The 16,956-nt window shown below is 37.9% G+C and overlaps 1 protein-coding gene across 1 annotated transcript in view; it reads left to right on the top strand.

Moving 5' to 3' along the window:
• The window catches only part of LOC103179428 (A disintegrin and metalloproteinase with thrombospondin motifs 20), a 185,357-nt gene that overhangs the window by 150,725 nt on the left and 17,676 nt on the right, over positions 1-16,956 (top strand). Inside the window, exons 30-31 of the mRNA XM_042334947.1 lie at positions 9,737-9,910; positions 16,435-16,605. Of these exons, the coding sequence (XP_042190881.1) occupies positions 9,737-9,910; positions 16,435-16,605 (345 nt within the window). The remainder of the gene's footprint in view (positions 1-9,736; positions 9,911-16,434; positions 16,606-16,956) is intronic.

Raw genomic sequence — 16,956 nt, 5'->3', positions numbered from 1 at the left:
AGAATATCATTTTAAAATGTTTCAGTCAGTGGCCAGATTTGGAGAGTTTTGACCCCTCTTTCGAAATTCAGTTGTGTGTTCCTCTTTACTTTTTATTTGGAGTTGGTTGCTGATGTTACATAATTTACATTGCACTGATAAGATTGTTCAACATGCACACATTAGTATGGAGGGTAATCTGGAACCTCTGCTTACAATGTGTAGACACGTATAATCCATTTTGTTAAGTATTAATTACATTATTGAGGGCACTTGTAACTCCCTCTGAGTTTTCATCTCAGATATCGGACCGCTATTGGCAATCCTTTGGCTGCTCCTTGTATATTGACCTTTTCTTAATCATCAATGAAAGGCTGTTTCTACTTATTTCCATTTATTTGGCTATTATATACTCCAACACAATGCCCTGCACTGTTGAGGTACCATCCTTTGGATGAGCCATTAAAACCGAGGTGCCATCTGCCTGTTCAGTTTGATGTTGAAGAATCCATGGAACTATTTGAAAAGAGAAGAGAGTCTCTCTCAGTGTTCTGACCAACAATCCCTCAAATAAGGGCACTTGCAACTAATAAATAACACTTGATTTGCAACTCAATAATTGGTCAGTGACTTCATGGCTGTTTGTGCCACATTGCTGTGTGCAAATTTGGTCACTGTGTTCACCTACAGAAAAAATAGTCAGTGCACATCACAGTAAAATCTGTGAAGTAATTTGATGATGTGATAATTCTTGCATTTGATATAGAGCCTTATCCCATTGTCAAGATGTATCAATGTGCTTCACAAAAGTTTACTGCAGGGTTTCACATACCACCACTAAGTGAATGGCCAATTTTATCGGGAGGATTGCTGGCCAGGACCCAGGGAGAAATTTAATTCCAAGTAGTGACATGAACTTTGAACAAACAAATCATCTTATTCGTTTGCAGGTTGTTTTACAACATTATTTTAATTTCGTATTTCATTGTCATTTTCATTAATTTGCAACTAAAGAATTGAGGGCTGATAGACAAAGAGTTAATGCCTCTATAGTTTTATAATTTCATCTTTTGTATTCTTCGAGGTTCTGCAAACATATATACATTTACAGAAAAAACACTTGAGTGGGTTTGGGTCGAGTTGGTCGCCTGATCATGCTTAATCCGCCACTTCAAAAAGATTCCATTTACTGGTCTAAAATTACAGAGTTCCCAGCCTTTTGTAAGCAGGACCTTCTCATTTAATTAAATCTTGAGATTGCTGTTGGTGACCTTCATGCAATTACAATAAGCCTTTTAGCCAGCAGAAGGAGGGAAGGTTATAGTAGTTTTGATCCTCTTTAAAGGTTCCCAACTGTGAGGCTTCCCCTAAAACGTCAACCCAGAAGCATTAGGAAGGACATGAAAACTGTCTGTAGTTAATAAAATATTCAACATCTCTTTTCTGGAGTAATTGATCTTAGTCATTCATAGATCATATGCAGAATAGTACCTGGAGCTCCTTATTGCAAAATAAAATTGATTGAAGATGCCCAGTTTAATAAATGAAAGGCGAATGGTTTGGATTGAGTTTGACTTTGAGTGTTCGTTTGAAACTTACAGTGTCTACCAATAATCCTGATTGTCTCCCTTTCAGTCTGTAAACTATTTGTGATATTTTCTCCAAACACTGTAGAAAAAGACAAACACCCTGGAAATACAATTCAGTTTTTGGCTGTGTTTGATAAATACAATTTTAGGTTGAGATTCCAAGGAAAATTCAAAAACATGTTCTTCTTGGAAGTTCTGAAGTCAATCAGTCTATTGGTGAGGCATGAATAGAGCTTGTACTTTTGCTCTTGTACATCTTCAACTATACAATTCCTAGCAATCACCTGTTGCCTTGAAATGGTCTGTATCAATTGGCAATAATGTGTATCATCAGGGAATGATCTGAATCATCCATGGTCTGGTTTGTGTCATCAAGGAATAACCAGAATTTAAAAGCAAAGCCTTTAGGGGAAGCTTAAATATAAAAGGTAGTTAATATAACGTGGTAAAGACCAGTTCCAAGTCGGCATTTATAGTTCAAGTAAAGGATTGAGGAACAGAGGATAATCCAAATTCTCAGTAATTCTGCATCTTATTTCTTGAGAAAACATATGCTATGGATAAAATTCAATATTTGAGTTATACGTAAATATATGCTATTGAATTTCATGTACTGAAAGACTAAATCCATTATTTCCATTTTATGTGGGGTGGGGTGGGAGGGGGGCGGTGAGTTCTTGGAAAACCTGGTATGTTGCTTATTTTCTTAAATCAGCACCAGATGGTTGGTAATCTACCATAAGTGTTAAAACTTAAGGTCAATCCCAATAATTTCTACAGACCATTCCCTCGTGATAAGAGTTATTTCCCTATCAATTCAGATTATGCTCTCACTGATTAGACCTTATAATCAACAAAAAAGGAATAGTCTGTATCACTAGTATTAGAGAATATTCAATCACCATAGAATAGTGTTCATTGCCAGACTTGAAAGACGCTATACAAATGTAATTTGTTGTTGAAAGCTGAGGAGTCTGAAAAAAAACAAATGAAAGTAAAGGCTAAGTTATTTTGGAAAAAATAACCCCAAATTTAAGTATATCTTCATCCTTATCATAGGAATAATGGGGAGTATGATTTTACAGGAGTGCAATTTTGCCAAAAAATGATGATTAAAGCTTCTGCATTCTACTCTATTTCAATGATGATCCTAATTTTAGGAGCTCATTTTAAAACAATGCCTTTTTGCAATGACACTATCACAATACTAGAAAAAGTGATTCCATCGCTTACATCATGACGTTAAATAAACAAAAGAAATAGTAAGTGCGGGGGGTTTGTTTTTGCAGTATATCCTAAATTCTCTACTATATTCTCCTCAAATTTCCATCCATTAGGTCATCCACTGAAAGAGCTGCAGAGCAAACCAGCACATCTCTCCACAGGTTCCATTAAAACAATTGGAGAACAAGAAGGGCAGGTTCAGCTAACGTGTTATTGTATGGTATCTGTCATGGAAACCAAGCTAAATCCAGAGCATAACAGGGAGCTTAATATTACAGGTTTTTAGAAAAGGACATGGTAGGTAAGAATGGAGGAGGAGACAGTAACACAATAATAATTAATACAATGGATTGGAAAAGAGCTTTAGTGGTTGCTACTAGGAGGTGGAATCATTATGAATGAAACTGAGAAAAAGAAACTGAGTATCATCATTGAAATAGAGTAGAATACAGAAGAGAAGGGCATCAATCATAATCTCTTTGAAGCATTGGTGGGATTGTCAATAGGCATTAATGACTAAGGGATACTGGTTGCAAAAATAATGTGGTAATAATGGGAGATTTTAATTTACATTTAGACTGGGAAGAAATAGAAGGACTTAAGTGTGAAGGCTATTTCTGCAATTTCTGCATCGTGCCCCAAGGTGCCTCTTCGAGTAGTAATCAGCTAGATTTAGTAAACAATCTGGTGGTTGGTGACCATCTTGGTAATGGTGATATGATAGAACTTAATATCAGATTAGGAAAGGATAATGGAAGGTTTCAGATCAAAGTCTTGTGCTTAAACACGGCAAACTTTGAAGCAATGAGAATTAAATTGAAGACCATTTATTGGGAGGAAACATTGATGATGAATTAATTGATGAACAGTGAGAAATATTCAAATTATGGAGTCATAACAAAGACAGAACTTTGTGGTTCAATCCTCACATCAAGAATTTGGGTTCGTAGTTCAGACTGGCGCTCGAGTCACTGCCGTGGGAGCACTGCATGGGCTTTCAGCCTCTCTGCCCCCACCCTCTGGAACTCCATCCCACATTTCCTTTGCCTCGCTCCCTCCCTTATCTCCTTCAAGGCACGCCTCAAGGCTCTCCTCTTCAACCGTGCCTTCGGCCACTCTCCTACTCTCTCTGATCTCCACCCTCCCTGAACTCCCCCACCCCATCCCACCACCCCCCTCGGGTTCTGATCTCTGACTGTTCAGCACCTTGGGAGGTCCTCCCGATGTGAAAGGAGCTTTACAAATGTAATTTTGTATTGTATTGTCAGAAATGTGTGCCGTCCTTCAGATGAAACATTAAAAAGATCTCCTATCTGCAAGTTCAGATGGATGTTAAAAATCCTATTGCACTATTCAAAAAGACAAGGAAGCTTCTCCCAGTGTCCTGGTCAACTATTCTCCTGGTAAAATTGATCATTCACTTAATGGCTGTTTGTGGGATATTGACATGCATAAATTGGCTCCTGTGTTTGCCTACAAAATAGTACACTTTACAGTAATTTCTCTGAAGCACTTTGAGATGTTATGGTACATAATAAGGTGCTATTTCAAATGCAAGGATTGTTATTATTTTTACAAAGTAAGCAAATACCAATGAATGAAAAAGACGTAGTGATATAATTTACAAATGTGATGAGTCAAGAAATAAGAAAATTAATACAGAAAGACGAGGGAAAGTGGTAAGACAATGTACTAGCAGAATTATAGGAATCAGCTACAGGACACCAAGAAAATAATAAGCGTAATAATAATTGTTGTGTTTGATCTAGCGCCTTTCACTTCAGAAGGACATCTCAAATGTTCTTCACAGGATTTACTGTAATGTGTAGATTTAGTTTATTTTGTAGATGGAAATGATAAGAGCTTAGATAGATTATGAATAAAATGCACATTAAGGGGAACGGTAACAAAATTTATAAATATATTAAGAGTAAGAGAATGGTCAAAGTGGAAGTTGGTCCCCTAGCAACATGTTCCAGGCAAATTTAGTGGTGGAAATGGCAGATCTGTTCACAAGTTGCATTTATGTAGTTCCCTCACTCAGGAGCATCTCCGAGTGCTTAGATTAAATTAATACTTTGGGTCCAATCTTCACAGAATGAAGATGTGGTTCTGGGTGTGCAGGTAACTAACTCACAATATAAAATAAATGAATGGAAAAATCTTAATATGATTGAAATAACAGCCAACCAATTGGCACTCAAGATTAATAAATCTCCAGGACTAGTAAGTGCAACATTGGTGATAGGAAAAATATTGAAATCCATCATCAAGGATAACTGAGCAATTAGACAAGTATGAACTGATCAGGTAGAATCAACATGGTCTGCTGTCTAACAAACCTGGTAGAGTGTTTTTAGAGGAAGTCCCGAAAGCAGCAGTGGCCAAAAAAAAATAATTCTCGATTGAATATTTCTTGACCACCCTGCAAACCACAGGTTGGCCACCACTGTTGTGCAGGGGAGAGTCAATGGATCTTCTAAGGGCATTTGATAAGCTTACATCATAGAAAACAGGCCACTCAGCCTCGATTAACTGGGGCAACAGTTATTCACAATACACACATATATATATAATATATATCTATAAAGGCCTGGTTGAAGGAATAGATGACTGTATATCCAAGTTTACAGATAACACTTCTCAAGCGTACAAAACAGGTGATGATGAGGGAATCAATAAATTACAATGGGATGTAAATAGACTCTGCCAGTGCTCTGAGATATGGAGTTTAATGTGAAATATTACACTTTGGCTCTAGCATTAAAAAAGTGGAATATTTTTCTGAATGCGGAAGTAATAGTGGGCGAATGAGCAAAGAGAGCTCGGTGTTCAGGCTCACAGTTCACTGAAGGTCAGTTGACAGGTACAAAATGCAGTCAAAAAGGCCAATGGAATGTGGCCTTTATCATACGATTGCTGGAATATAAAACAAAGGAAGTGTTGTTACAATTGTACAGTGCCAGGGGCAGACCAATTTGATGTGCTGGGTGCAGTTTTAGGCACAACAACGTAGAGAAGATGTACTCGTCTTGGAGGCCGTGCACCATAGATTCACCAGAATAATACCTGAATTGAAGGACCTTAGTTATGAGGACAGAATGGGTAAACATTCTTTTAACAGAGATGTTTGAGGGCTGATCTGCTCAGGATGTTTAAGATAGCGGATAGAATTGATAGAGAGGATAAAGAGAAGCTTTCCTCTGATTGCATGAATGCACACAATGTTTGTAATGAAATCAGAAGACATTTATTTACTTAGAAGACATTTCTTTACTCTAAATTTTGGCATTGTCCATTTAACTTCCTCGGGGGTTGGTTGATGCAGCATCGGTAGGATTATTTTACAGGGAAGTAGACAAGTACTTGGCTGGCAGGACTATGGTAGTGTGGAGAAAAAGGTAGACGTATGGTATTGAGTCTCAGATCAGCTAAGCTGTAAGAAAATGGTATAGCATACTCGATGGCCAAACAGCCTACTCCTGGTCCGATGGTCTGAATACCCCTGCTTTGGCTGAACCTTCTGGAAGGCCGCCTTACCATTCTCACTTCATCTAACAATCAGCAATTTAACATCTAACAATTTTAAAACATTCGTTGGAAGCCAAAATAAAAATAACAGTTAAGAGATCTTAAGTCAGCATTTATAGCTCAAGTGAAGGGTCAAGAAGCAGAGAATAATATTCCAAATTTTCAGTAATTCTGCATCTCGTTTCTTAGGAAACCATATGCCATGGATAAAATGCACTTTGATTTGTACATAAACATATGCTATTCAATTTCATGTTCTGAAAGACTAAACCCATTATTTTCATCATCTCTTGTGGAGTTTTTTTATTTGGTGGGGGGAAATTGGGAAAACTTAGTATGTTCTTTATTTTCTTAAATCAACCCCAGATGTTTTGGAATCCACCGTAAGTGATAAATCTTAAAAGTCAATCCATCTTTTTATGAACTACTTAACACAGCTGAATTTCAAAACTCTGCAGTTTTGCTTAATGATAACTATTATTCAGTTGAGCTGTTTCTGATGAAACCAGTAGCTGTAAAAACATTTACACAGAAATTACCTCTGTCGATAAACCTTTCTGATCTTTGATCGTAATCTTTCTAATTCAATCAATTTCCATTTAAATTCAGCAGTTTATATGAAACAAAACGCCCATTAAGTAAATGTTCATTTGAAGTTACAGCTTGGATTAAGTTTCTTGAAGGCAGAAATGTTAAAACTGAAAGGCTTCATACCTTTAAGTTTTGTTCATTTATCTGCCAACTTGAGCTGGTAGATGGGACTGTGATAGCTGAAAATAAATTATTAACTTTAAGGTTCATTTCAATTATTAAAAATGTCACAGATCCAAGATAGGGAAGCTGCTTGTTTTGTGATTGAAGAATGTATTTTGTAGAAAATAAAAAAATGACTTCAAATTTCAGTTCCAAACCACAGATTAGTTTTAAAAAAAGTTGTAAATATTTAATTGGATACAGTCACTCACGGGGCTGTATCAGCACAGTTAACTTTGAAGAGATGGTGAAATGAATATCTGAGTTTTTGAGTGTACTAGAAGACTAATCTGTTTATCAAGGTTTATAATAAAAGGATTGTTTGGGTTTGGGCAGCAGACCAGCAAACTGCTTGTCCTTCGTAGATTTCAATTCCCATTCTACCATTGTGCACTGGCTCACCAATACAAAGTCTTATCTCTTGACGTTGGGAGTTTCTATTTGTTTTTTTTAGAAAAAAAGCTTTCAAATTTTACTTTGTTGAAAATGGCTGAATGTTAAAAATATTTTTTATCCTGATACACTATTTCAATTAGCACAATACAACCAAAATCTAAAAATAGTTCAATTCTTTTAGACGGTAATGCCAAAACAAGGCCAAGACATTTTTACACTCATGTTGTTGAGGACTTAATAAGACCATTTAACCTGCATGAAATGGTAGTGTTAACCCTTTTTCACATTCTCTCTTTAGGACATCCTAAAGAGTTGTAGAATTGACTATTATGTCACAAATTGCATTTGAAGCAATCCTACTAAAGGCTGTGTGAGGTAATCTCCCAATCAGCCACATAGACAAAACAGCCACTAAATGTCTTTTCGAACTTTAGAATTTCATTTGAGGGGATATTTTAACTTAAGTTTAAAAGTAACAAAGGATTGGGGTTACAGTGAATCAATCGTCTGCGGAGAAGGTTGCAAAATTGTACTTTTAAAATGTAACTTGAACCAATACGTAAAGAGTAAAATCTTGAGCGGCACCTGCTCTTTGCCTTGCTCATTAAGAAATCTTTTCCAACAGAATGATGATGCCATAACTGTGTGATGAAATGTGTCAAAGAAGAGGAATGAATCAGCCTGAAACACTAGTGACCTGTACTTCAAAGGTTTTAACTTTCCTGTGTTCAGTAGCTGCATTGAGATTGCATCTGTTTCAGTACTGAGAGGGCAGCTGTTGAGAAAATGAAAGGTATCTTCATTCTAATTTGCAAGGAAAAAAAGTTGTACAACAGGCCCAAGTCTCTGGGGCATCAGTGAGATGCATACTAGTGCAGGAAAGATTTACAGTGGAATTTATCAGATGCAGAACCTTGTAAAATACAGCAGAACCAGTAAGAATGTGGAACATGTTTATTTGCTTGATATTCTGTGTCAGCTTGACTCAGTTGGTAGAACTCTCACAGAAAACAGAAGGCTGTGGTGTTTTGTGCTCACTTTCTAGGCAAGCACTCTCATGCAGTGCTGTGAGAGCACTGGATTTTCAGAGATGCCATCCTTCAGGTGAGATATTATAGCAAGGCCCTGTCTGCCTATTAATATGGACATTAAAGTTCCTGTGATACAATTCGAAAAGAGAAGGGAGTTTCTCCTGGTATCCTGGCCAACAATCCCTCAGATAAAATTGATCATTCACTTCATGGCTGTTTCTGGGATATTGCTGTGTGCAGTTTCACTGCTGGGTTTGCCTTCAAATACATAGTCAACAAACTTCACAGTATCATATTGCTTCATACTATGAAGCACTTTGAGATGTCTTGTTAACTTGAAAGATAATTATCATTATTCTTCTGGGGACCCTTGTTGGTGTCGGATTACTTCTTGGCGGAAAACATCCTTAATTTAAAATATTTCTGTCAGAAGAGGTTTTTTGTGATGAGTATTCATACATTGAAAGAATCCATTTATTTTATCTCATTTAAGAAAAACTCTGCTGAGGAAGCAGGTTTATAAACTCATTGATGAATAACATAATCCATTGAAAACGTGAGAATTCAACATTGTCATGAAAAGCAGAAATGTTTTTAGGCTACACTATATTGTGCAATGTATAATCAAATTGATTGCAGTGGTTGTTCAGAAAAGGTGGGTGTGAAGAAATGGTCTCCTATTTTGCAGTATTAATATTGCATTTTTGAGGCAAATCTAATTAACTCTGATTTTCCTAACAACCATGCTTTGGTGTTTGATCTTTGTGCTGCATTATGTTTGCATGTTGTTCGACCACAACTGCTGCCAGAAGCGGCTCTCTAAACTTGAATACTATACTTGGGCATGGTTTCTGTGACCTCCACAGCCGCTCTTTATTTTGTGGTTAGGTTTCTCATGAAAACTTAAGTCTGATATGGAAGTAATTGTCGTGTTAACTTTCTTTTTCTAAACAAAAGACGATCTATCTTACTCTTTGGAGTCTGAAATCAAGCACATTTTACAATAAATTGTCAGATTGTTTAAATATGCCTAAGCACACTAGCATACCTGAGAATAGTTGATTAAACACAAGTTGGTGCACAGTCCGGATTTTAGCTTTGAAAGCTGTCTGTATAGAGGTATAACAAATATATAGCTGTCAGCTTAGGCTTTGTATAGAATAACAAATCTGGTCAATTTACTATCCAGTCTTTATCATACTCTTACCTGTTTGTCTGGCCTGTTGGTTTCAGTGTTCAGTGACCTGTGGAGCTGGGATGCATCAAAGGGAAGTCTTCTGCAGGCTGAAGGGCATAGGTCGAGTAATTGAAGAGTTGTGCGATACATTCTCTCGTCCAGCCAACACACAGCAGTGCAGTTTGCTTGATTGCGTGCACTACGAGTGGCGTGCAGATGAATGGCAAGACGTAAGTACCATCTGATAAGTTAACGTCACAAACAACATAGAGGGGTTTCTTTCGTTGTGCTTCCTCTGAGTGTGGACTTCAAATGTTTGCATGTTGCAGCATGAACAGTGCCTACAGTTATTTGACCAAGTGCCAAACCAGATAGGCATGGGAACTGTAAAGAAAGCCACAAACTGTCTCCAAAATTCAGAGTATATTGTTCAAGTCGTGCTTGTCTTGTACTAGGACTTTTAACCCTGTAGTACAATCGTTATATTCAGTTACAGAAAGCATGTTAATGTCTACCGAATACTGTGGTAATGAAATTTATTTTTGTTTTGGGGGACCTTTAACACATTCTGTTGTATTCCTGCACCTTACATTTGGAACTTTTTGGGGCTGCACTCAGTGTATTTGCATAGGCTGATGCGGATGATTTTATTGTGTTGAAGCTTTTACTGAAATTTATGGTCTTCCTGAGCAGCTCCATGAATTAACTTAAGCATCTTTTACACAATTGAAGTATAGTGGAAAGTCCAGTCATAATGGGCAGTTTAGTTGTTCTTTGGATGAGATGTTAAGTGGAGGTCCCATTTGTCTGTTTACGTGAGGTTATGAACCAATGGACTAGATTGCCCAGAAAGGTCATTGAGGCCAGGACACTGGACATTTAAAAGACAGCTTAATGCTGTGATGGGGGATTGGTAGGATGGGTGTTCTGGAAGGATGAGATCGATGAGCCCAAGGACCTTCTTCATCCAAACCAATCTTGTGATATTGTGAGGTAAACCTTAAAAGACCCCATGGCACTATTCAGGAAGAGAGGAAGTTTCTTCCAGTGTTTTGGCCAACAATTCCCCACATAGAAAATTGGGCAGTTACTTTATGGTTGTTTGCAGGACACTGTTGTGCGCATATTGCCTGCCGCATTTACCTACAAGTACTCAGTCAATACACTTTACAGGAAACTCTTTGAAGCACTTTGAAATGATATAGTTCTATATTAAATGCAAGGATTATGTTATTATGTAGCCATATGTCAAAAAGTTGAAAATTGCACCATAGTTAAATGTAATTTTTTGTTTATTAACTTGAAGGAAAAATAAAATAGAAGTTTATGGGGAATTCCTAAAGCCTCTGAAATCTTGCAAACATATGCTTATGGCTTAGTTGATTTATTGGAGATAATCAGAGCAGAAGACAAATCTCTCAGCTCTAAATGTGGCTTTCTCTTTACAATCGGTTGTTGATATATTCTAAGCATTGAGTCCCTGTTCATTTTAATAGCTGATGCATATTAGAAAACTGCACTTATGTATTTTTTATTAAGATTGTTCTGTTTGGGGTGAAAAGTACACACTTTAAAGGGAATATTCTTGAATATCCAATCAGTATTGACCAGAAGTTAAAAATGTGCTGAACAAATACAAGACCATATTTTGGGCTTTCTGTACTTGACTTTGTCTGTCACATTGGCAGTGGTACTTTAAAGTCAGGGACTTGCTATCACTATACCTATTAAAATCAGTCTGGTTTTGCATACAGCCATGAGTGCTGACAGCATTATTCAGGGAGGCATTAATCAGGGACTATCCATTAGGTGCACAAAACCAGCATTGTATGGTGGTAACTGTTGCACAATTGACGATGATTGCAATGAATAGAATTTCTTATTTTAGCCACAATATCAGAATGCTCTAAATGTACTCCAATGTAGAGCGTTTAAGAACTTGATATATATAGCACCCTCTGCGCAGGGTAGCATCTCAGAGCAGTGAGTGGCAGAGCCGGACTCCGAGCCGGGGGTGGGGTGGGGGGGATGGAGGGAGCTGGCCATAAGCATGGTCGAAGAGGAAGGTTTTCAGGCAGGACTTGAAAAAAGGGAGAGGGGGCAGGGCGGAGGGATTGAGGGAGACTGTTCCAGAGTTTCGGGGCATAGTGGCTGAAAGTAAGATTTAAGTTCAAATAAAACATTAATAACAGATTAACAAAAATAGGCAGTTGCTATGGAGAGACATGTTTGATCTTCTTTCCTTTCCTAGTGAATTCCTATTCTCACCTAGGTTATGATGATAATCCTTGCTTTTGATATAGTGCCTTATCATATCTTTGCGACGTCTCAAAATGCTTCACAGAATATACTGTAAACTGACTGCATATTTTGTGGGTGAAGCAGATCAGCCAATTGCGCACAGCAGTGTCCTTAAAACAGTCGTGGATTGAGGTACCAAATTATTATTAAAAAAATTTTGAAGGGATTTTTACTGCCGGAAAAGCGATTCACCAATCGAAACCAATATAATAGTTATATTCCTACTTGGAAGGAAAGAAAGGCAGCATCTTCTCCCAAAGTTGATAAAACTGCACACACTGCGGTGGTTGGCACAGTACCTCGCCCAAACTATTCAAGTTTCTCGTTCTCACTTTTAAATCCCTCCACACCCTAATTCTGCAAACTCCTCAAACCGTACAACCACTCGCTTTGATCCCCAGAAACCGCTTGCTTCATGGTTTCCATAATAACCCACTGGCACTGCATTGCACAGCAGTAAAATATCAAGCCACTCCATCATCAACCAAAATATAATCACTCTTGGCTCATGTAACCATCCAAGTCTGTTGGAAATAAAAACTGCTTCATAGACTTTGAATAAGGAGCCGTTACCAAGAGTTCAAGATTTGACACCCTGAAAACTGAGCTGCCAAAACATAGGAATGATATAATGGAAAGTTATTATGGAAAGTTTTGCCCTGTTCTGAAATCTATTGTGTTTCCTCTGAAAGTTCTCACACCTTATGGCTTTACGTGATCCATCACTCCAAAGGCATTGGTTATAGCTAGCAAAATGTAAAACTCCTGTTCCCACTGCAGTAATTGGGCCATGTTACTTTGAACTAATCGTCTGGCAATGCATCTGTTCCGTACTGACAATGGATTAAAAGGCTGGCATATAACAATAATAATAATCCTTGCATTTAATATAGTGTTTTTCACATCTTCTAGATATCTCAAAGCGCTTCACAGAATATACTGTAAGGACTGTATATTTGTGGTTGAAGCACGGCAGCCAATTGCACTCAGTTGTGTTCCACAAACAGTCGTGGATTGAAGTGACCAACTGTATTATTGTTTTTTTTCTTGAGGGATTATTATCAGTAGTGTGGAGTAAGGCAACTTGACCAAGGTTTTGTCCTGCCGGGAATCAAATCCAGGTCTCTCGCTTGTGAGGCTACAGGACTCCTACAAATATACCAGTTTTCACTTGTTGAATATTTCAAATAGGGACAGAGAAGCTAAGGGCAGCAGCTAATGTCACGTGTGTTATTTATCTCCTGTACAACTAAACCTGTCATTGCTTTTCTGAGCAACATCACTTGTACAGGATTCTGAATGTTTGTGCCCAAAAACAGCATGGAGGTTCATTGAGGCCAATCACAATTTGAGCTCTGTCTCCCTCTAAATAAACATTCTGCTGAAACTTTTAGTGCCTAGCAGCCGGAGCTTATGGAATTGTAAGAATCTGTAAGAAACTGATTGGTATTAGCTGCTAAGTGTATGGGAAACTTACTGAATACACTTAATATAATTACAATGGACATTAAAAATCTGTCTGGAGAACTATATTTCTGATAGGGTCTTCATGTACCCTCATTTCATATTAATCCGGCCTCCTCTGTACAGGCTTCTTATATATAGTTTTTATGTCTTGAAGGATGACTGAAGACTAAAGATACTAAATTGCTGGTTGTAAACATCAGGCTGCAAAAAAAACTGAGACTGTTGTAGCTTGGACCCTGCCCTATTTATTTTGCAAAATCGGAAGCACTGACAGCAATATTGAAACATTTGTGAATGCTGAACTCACTCCTTCTGAGTTGCGATATAATTTTTTTTGGCCAAGGCCTTCCTTATGTCAAGTTTAACCAAATGTGATATTTCCATCTTTCACCTAATGTACCTACTTTGTCCATGCCAATGTCCCACAAACAGTCATGAAGTGAATGACCAATTTTATTCATTCTCTTTTTGAATAGTGCCATACGCTCTTTAATATCCATTTGAACAGGCAGTAAACCTTGTGTACGAGTAGCATTTTAAGTTCTTTGATTTGGTTAGTGAGAGTTACCATGGTAAATTGATTTTAAGTCGATGGCTTTTCTCCAACCACCTTGTATTAATTAGGCTGCTGATTCTGTGAAATGTATTAACATTCATCCATGCTACTGTTTTGTTCCAAGTCATTTATTTTGTTCCAGTATAAGCTATTTATCATCCTTTTTTAAAGGCCTTTAACTGTTGAATTGTGTTACCATTGTTTTGTATTCTTGAGATTTAGTTAGAAGTTTAAAAAAAAGCATTTGGGAAGAAATAAAATGTCCAACAAATAAATCCTCATTGCAGAAACATCTAAAAAGCTAAGAACAAGATAATGTTGATTTGGAAACAGTAAAATGTAATGCATTTTTATTACAATTGAGCAATGCAAAATAATTTGTTTGTAAGAAAACATTGCCATGTCACAATTTATAATAATAATCCTTGTATTCAATATACTGTTTTATTCACGTCATCAAAATGTCTCAAAGCGATGCACAGGATTATTTGTAAAGTTTGTGACGGTGTGTTTGTAGGTAAATGTGGCAGCCAATTTGTGCACAGCAATGCAGCGAGCAACCGATTCGACTTTTCAAATGTCCTCTTTGCCAGTCTTCTCAGCTCCACCAGGCGCTGGATCCAGCTGATCTAAAACTCCGCTGCCCGCATACGCGCCTGCACTAAATTCCTTCCCCCCCATCACACCAGTTCTAGCCAGGCTCCACTGGTTCTCTATCCCCGAATGGCTCGATTTCAAGATCCTCACACTCATTTTTAAATCTCTTCATGCCCTGGTACCTCCTTACCTCTCCGACCAGCTTAAGCCCTAACCCACTGCCTCCGCTCGACTGGCTCCAGCCTTCTGCATGGCCCTTGAACCCTCTGTTCCACCATCGGCACCCCCACTTTCAGTCTCTACGCCCCCAAACCGTTGAACACTCTTCCTCTATCCCTCCGTTGTATCCCTTCCTTTCCCATCATCAAGTTGTGCCAGAAAACCTTCCTCTTCGACAGTGCCTATGGTCACCTCCCCCCAGCTCGGCACCATGTTCCGCCACGGTCAAGCGTTTCTAGGACGTTACCCTGCGTGAGGGGCACTATATAAATGCAAGTTGTTGTTGCTATTTGGGGTATTGTTGGCCCGGACATAGGGGGAAACCAGCTTCTCTTTTTCAATAGTGCTGCCGGATCTTTAATCTCCACTTCAACAGGCAGATAGGTTTAACTTCTCATCTGACGGATGGCACCTGCAGTAATGTAGCCCTTCCCTAGCCCTGCATTGGAATGTTAGCCTAGACCATGAGCTCCAAGACTTCCAGCTTGAACCCTCAACCTTTTGACTCAGAGGCGAGAGTGATACCACCTGAACCGTGCTGGTAATACTTAATACTTAAGTGAACTAATGCTTTTGTTCTTAAGACCACTCTGGAATAAACTCTGAAGCTTCAATCTTCCATTGTATAACCAATGATAGACAAAAAGGTATTTTGTATCTGAATTTTAGTTCAGCCTAAGAGACAGACAGTGTCAAGACTATAATATTTTAATCATATCACAATTCAGGTTCACATAAGGATCTTGACTTATAACTGAAGATATGATTCAAAAGGTATCAAATTTCAGTCTGTCAACTGCAATAAATCTTGTTAATTTTACTTCTTAGCCACCTGGCAGTGATGCTCTACTTAGTGGTTTCTGATGCTACAAACTCACAATATCATGACATATTGATGAAACCAGCACAGTGGAGTACAATAAACAGTATTACAATGACTTAACATTTGATATGTAACATTTCACCCACAAAATACACACAATTCACAGTATATTCTGTAAAGAGCTTTGAGACGTCTCGAAGATGTGATAAGACGCTATATTAAATGCAAGGATTATTATTATTGCTAAATGCGGTGCATTACCAGGTCTAATCATGAATCTTAAAGAACCATATCATTTCAGTGGACCATCCCTTTATTAATGATTCAGAAAACATGACCACATTTTCTATTCATGCATTTCTAATATTTCTTTTCTAAACTGGGTAATGTTTTTTCAAGTTTTCAAGCGGAAATAAATTATAACTTGGAGGAACGGAGTGTGTGTGTATTTGAGGGAGAAATTAATTTCATGTCGCCAGCAAAGATCAAAAGAACATATGTGCATTTTTGCATGCAAGTAAGACATCTACTGTAATTGCTGTTAAGATTTTTATGATGTTGCATGATGAAATCATGTTCTTATGCCAAAACGGTTCTCAAACTAATCTTATGTGTTTTAACAATTTATAAGACTGGAAGGTAAATCTGACAGGTAGTATAGATGTCCTCATTTATCAGGAATGTGTTCCTAATAAATCATAGTGACAGCTCACTGTAGAACCAGTTTAAAAAGTTGCAAGGAATCCTACAGCCAAACCATTCCTTCTTACTTGGTTTGTTCCCATACATAGTGCTCTGTGCCATGTGGTGAAGGCATGAGGGATCGTAAGGTGATGTGTGTCGACCATCTGAAGGAGCCGGTGGAAGAAAGTCGCTGCAATGATTCGACCAAGCCCACTTCTGTGGAAAAGTGCATCAATGTCCCTTGTGAATACATTTGGATTACAGGGGAATGGTCACAGGTATGGATTGTTGTCAAAAAAGATCCTGAAGTCTGTGGTGCTGTTTCTCTGATACACTGTGTTATTGACACTAAAACTATTAATTGTTTTCCCCTTTCACTGTCTATGCCCTGTTACAACAAAGTGCTGTGTTTCAGTCAGTGACTGATTTGAGTGAATTAGTGTTTAGTCGAGTACTCCATATGGTTTGGTTCAACCATGTCTGATTTTCCCCCATATATATCCCTGCATGGGACCTGAAAAACTTAAAAGTGCTGTCAAGGCCACTAACTAAAGAAGACCCTTTTCTGAATCTCACATTTTTGGTTTAGATTTCTTAGGAAAACAGATTTTTTTTTATTTTATAAGGAA

Source organism: Callorhinchus milii, unplaced genomic scaffold (genome assembly GCF_018977255.1).
Source record: "Callorhinchus milii isolate IMCB2004 unplaced genomic scaffold, IMCB_Cmil_1.0 Scaffold5, whole genome shotgun sequence".
Taxonomy (NCBI): domain Eukaryota; kingdom Metazoa; phylum Chordata; class Chondrichthyes; order Chimaeriformes; family Callorhinchidae; genus Callorhinchus; species Callorhinchus milii.
Note: the sequence above shows the minus strand (reverse complement) of the source record. Positions and strands in the feature narration are given on the sequence as shown.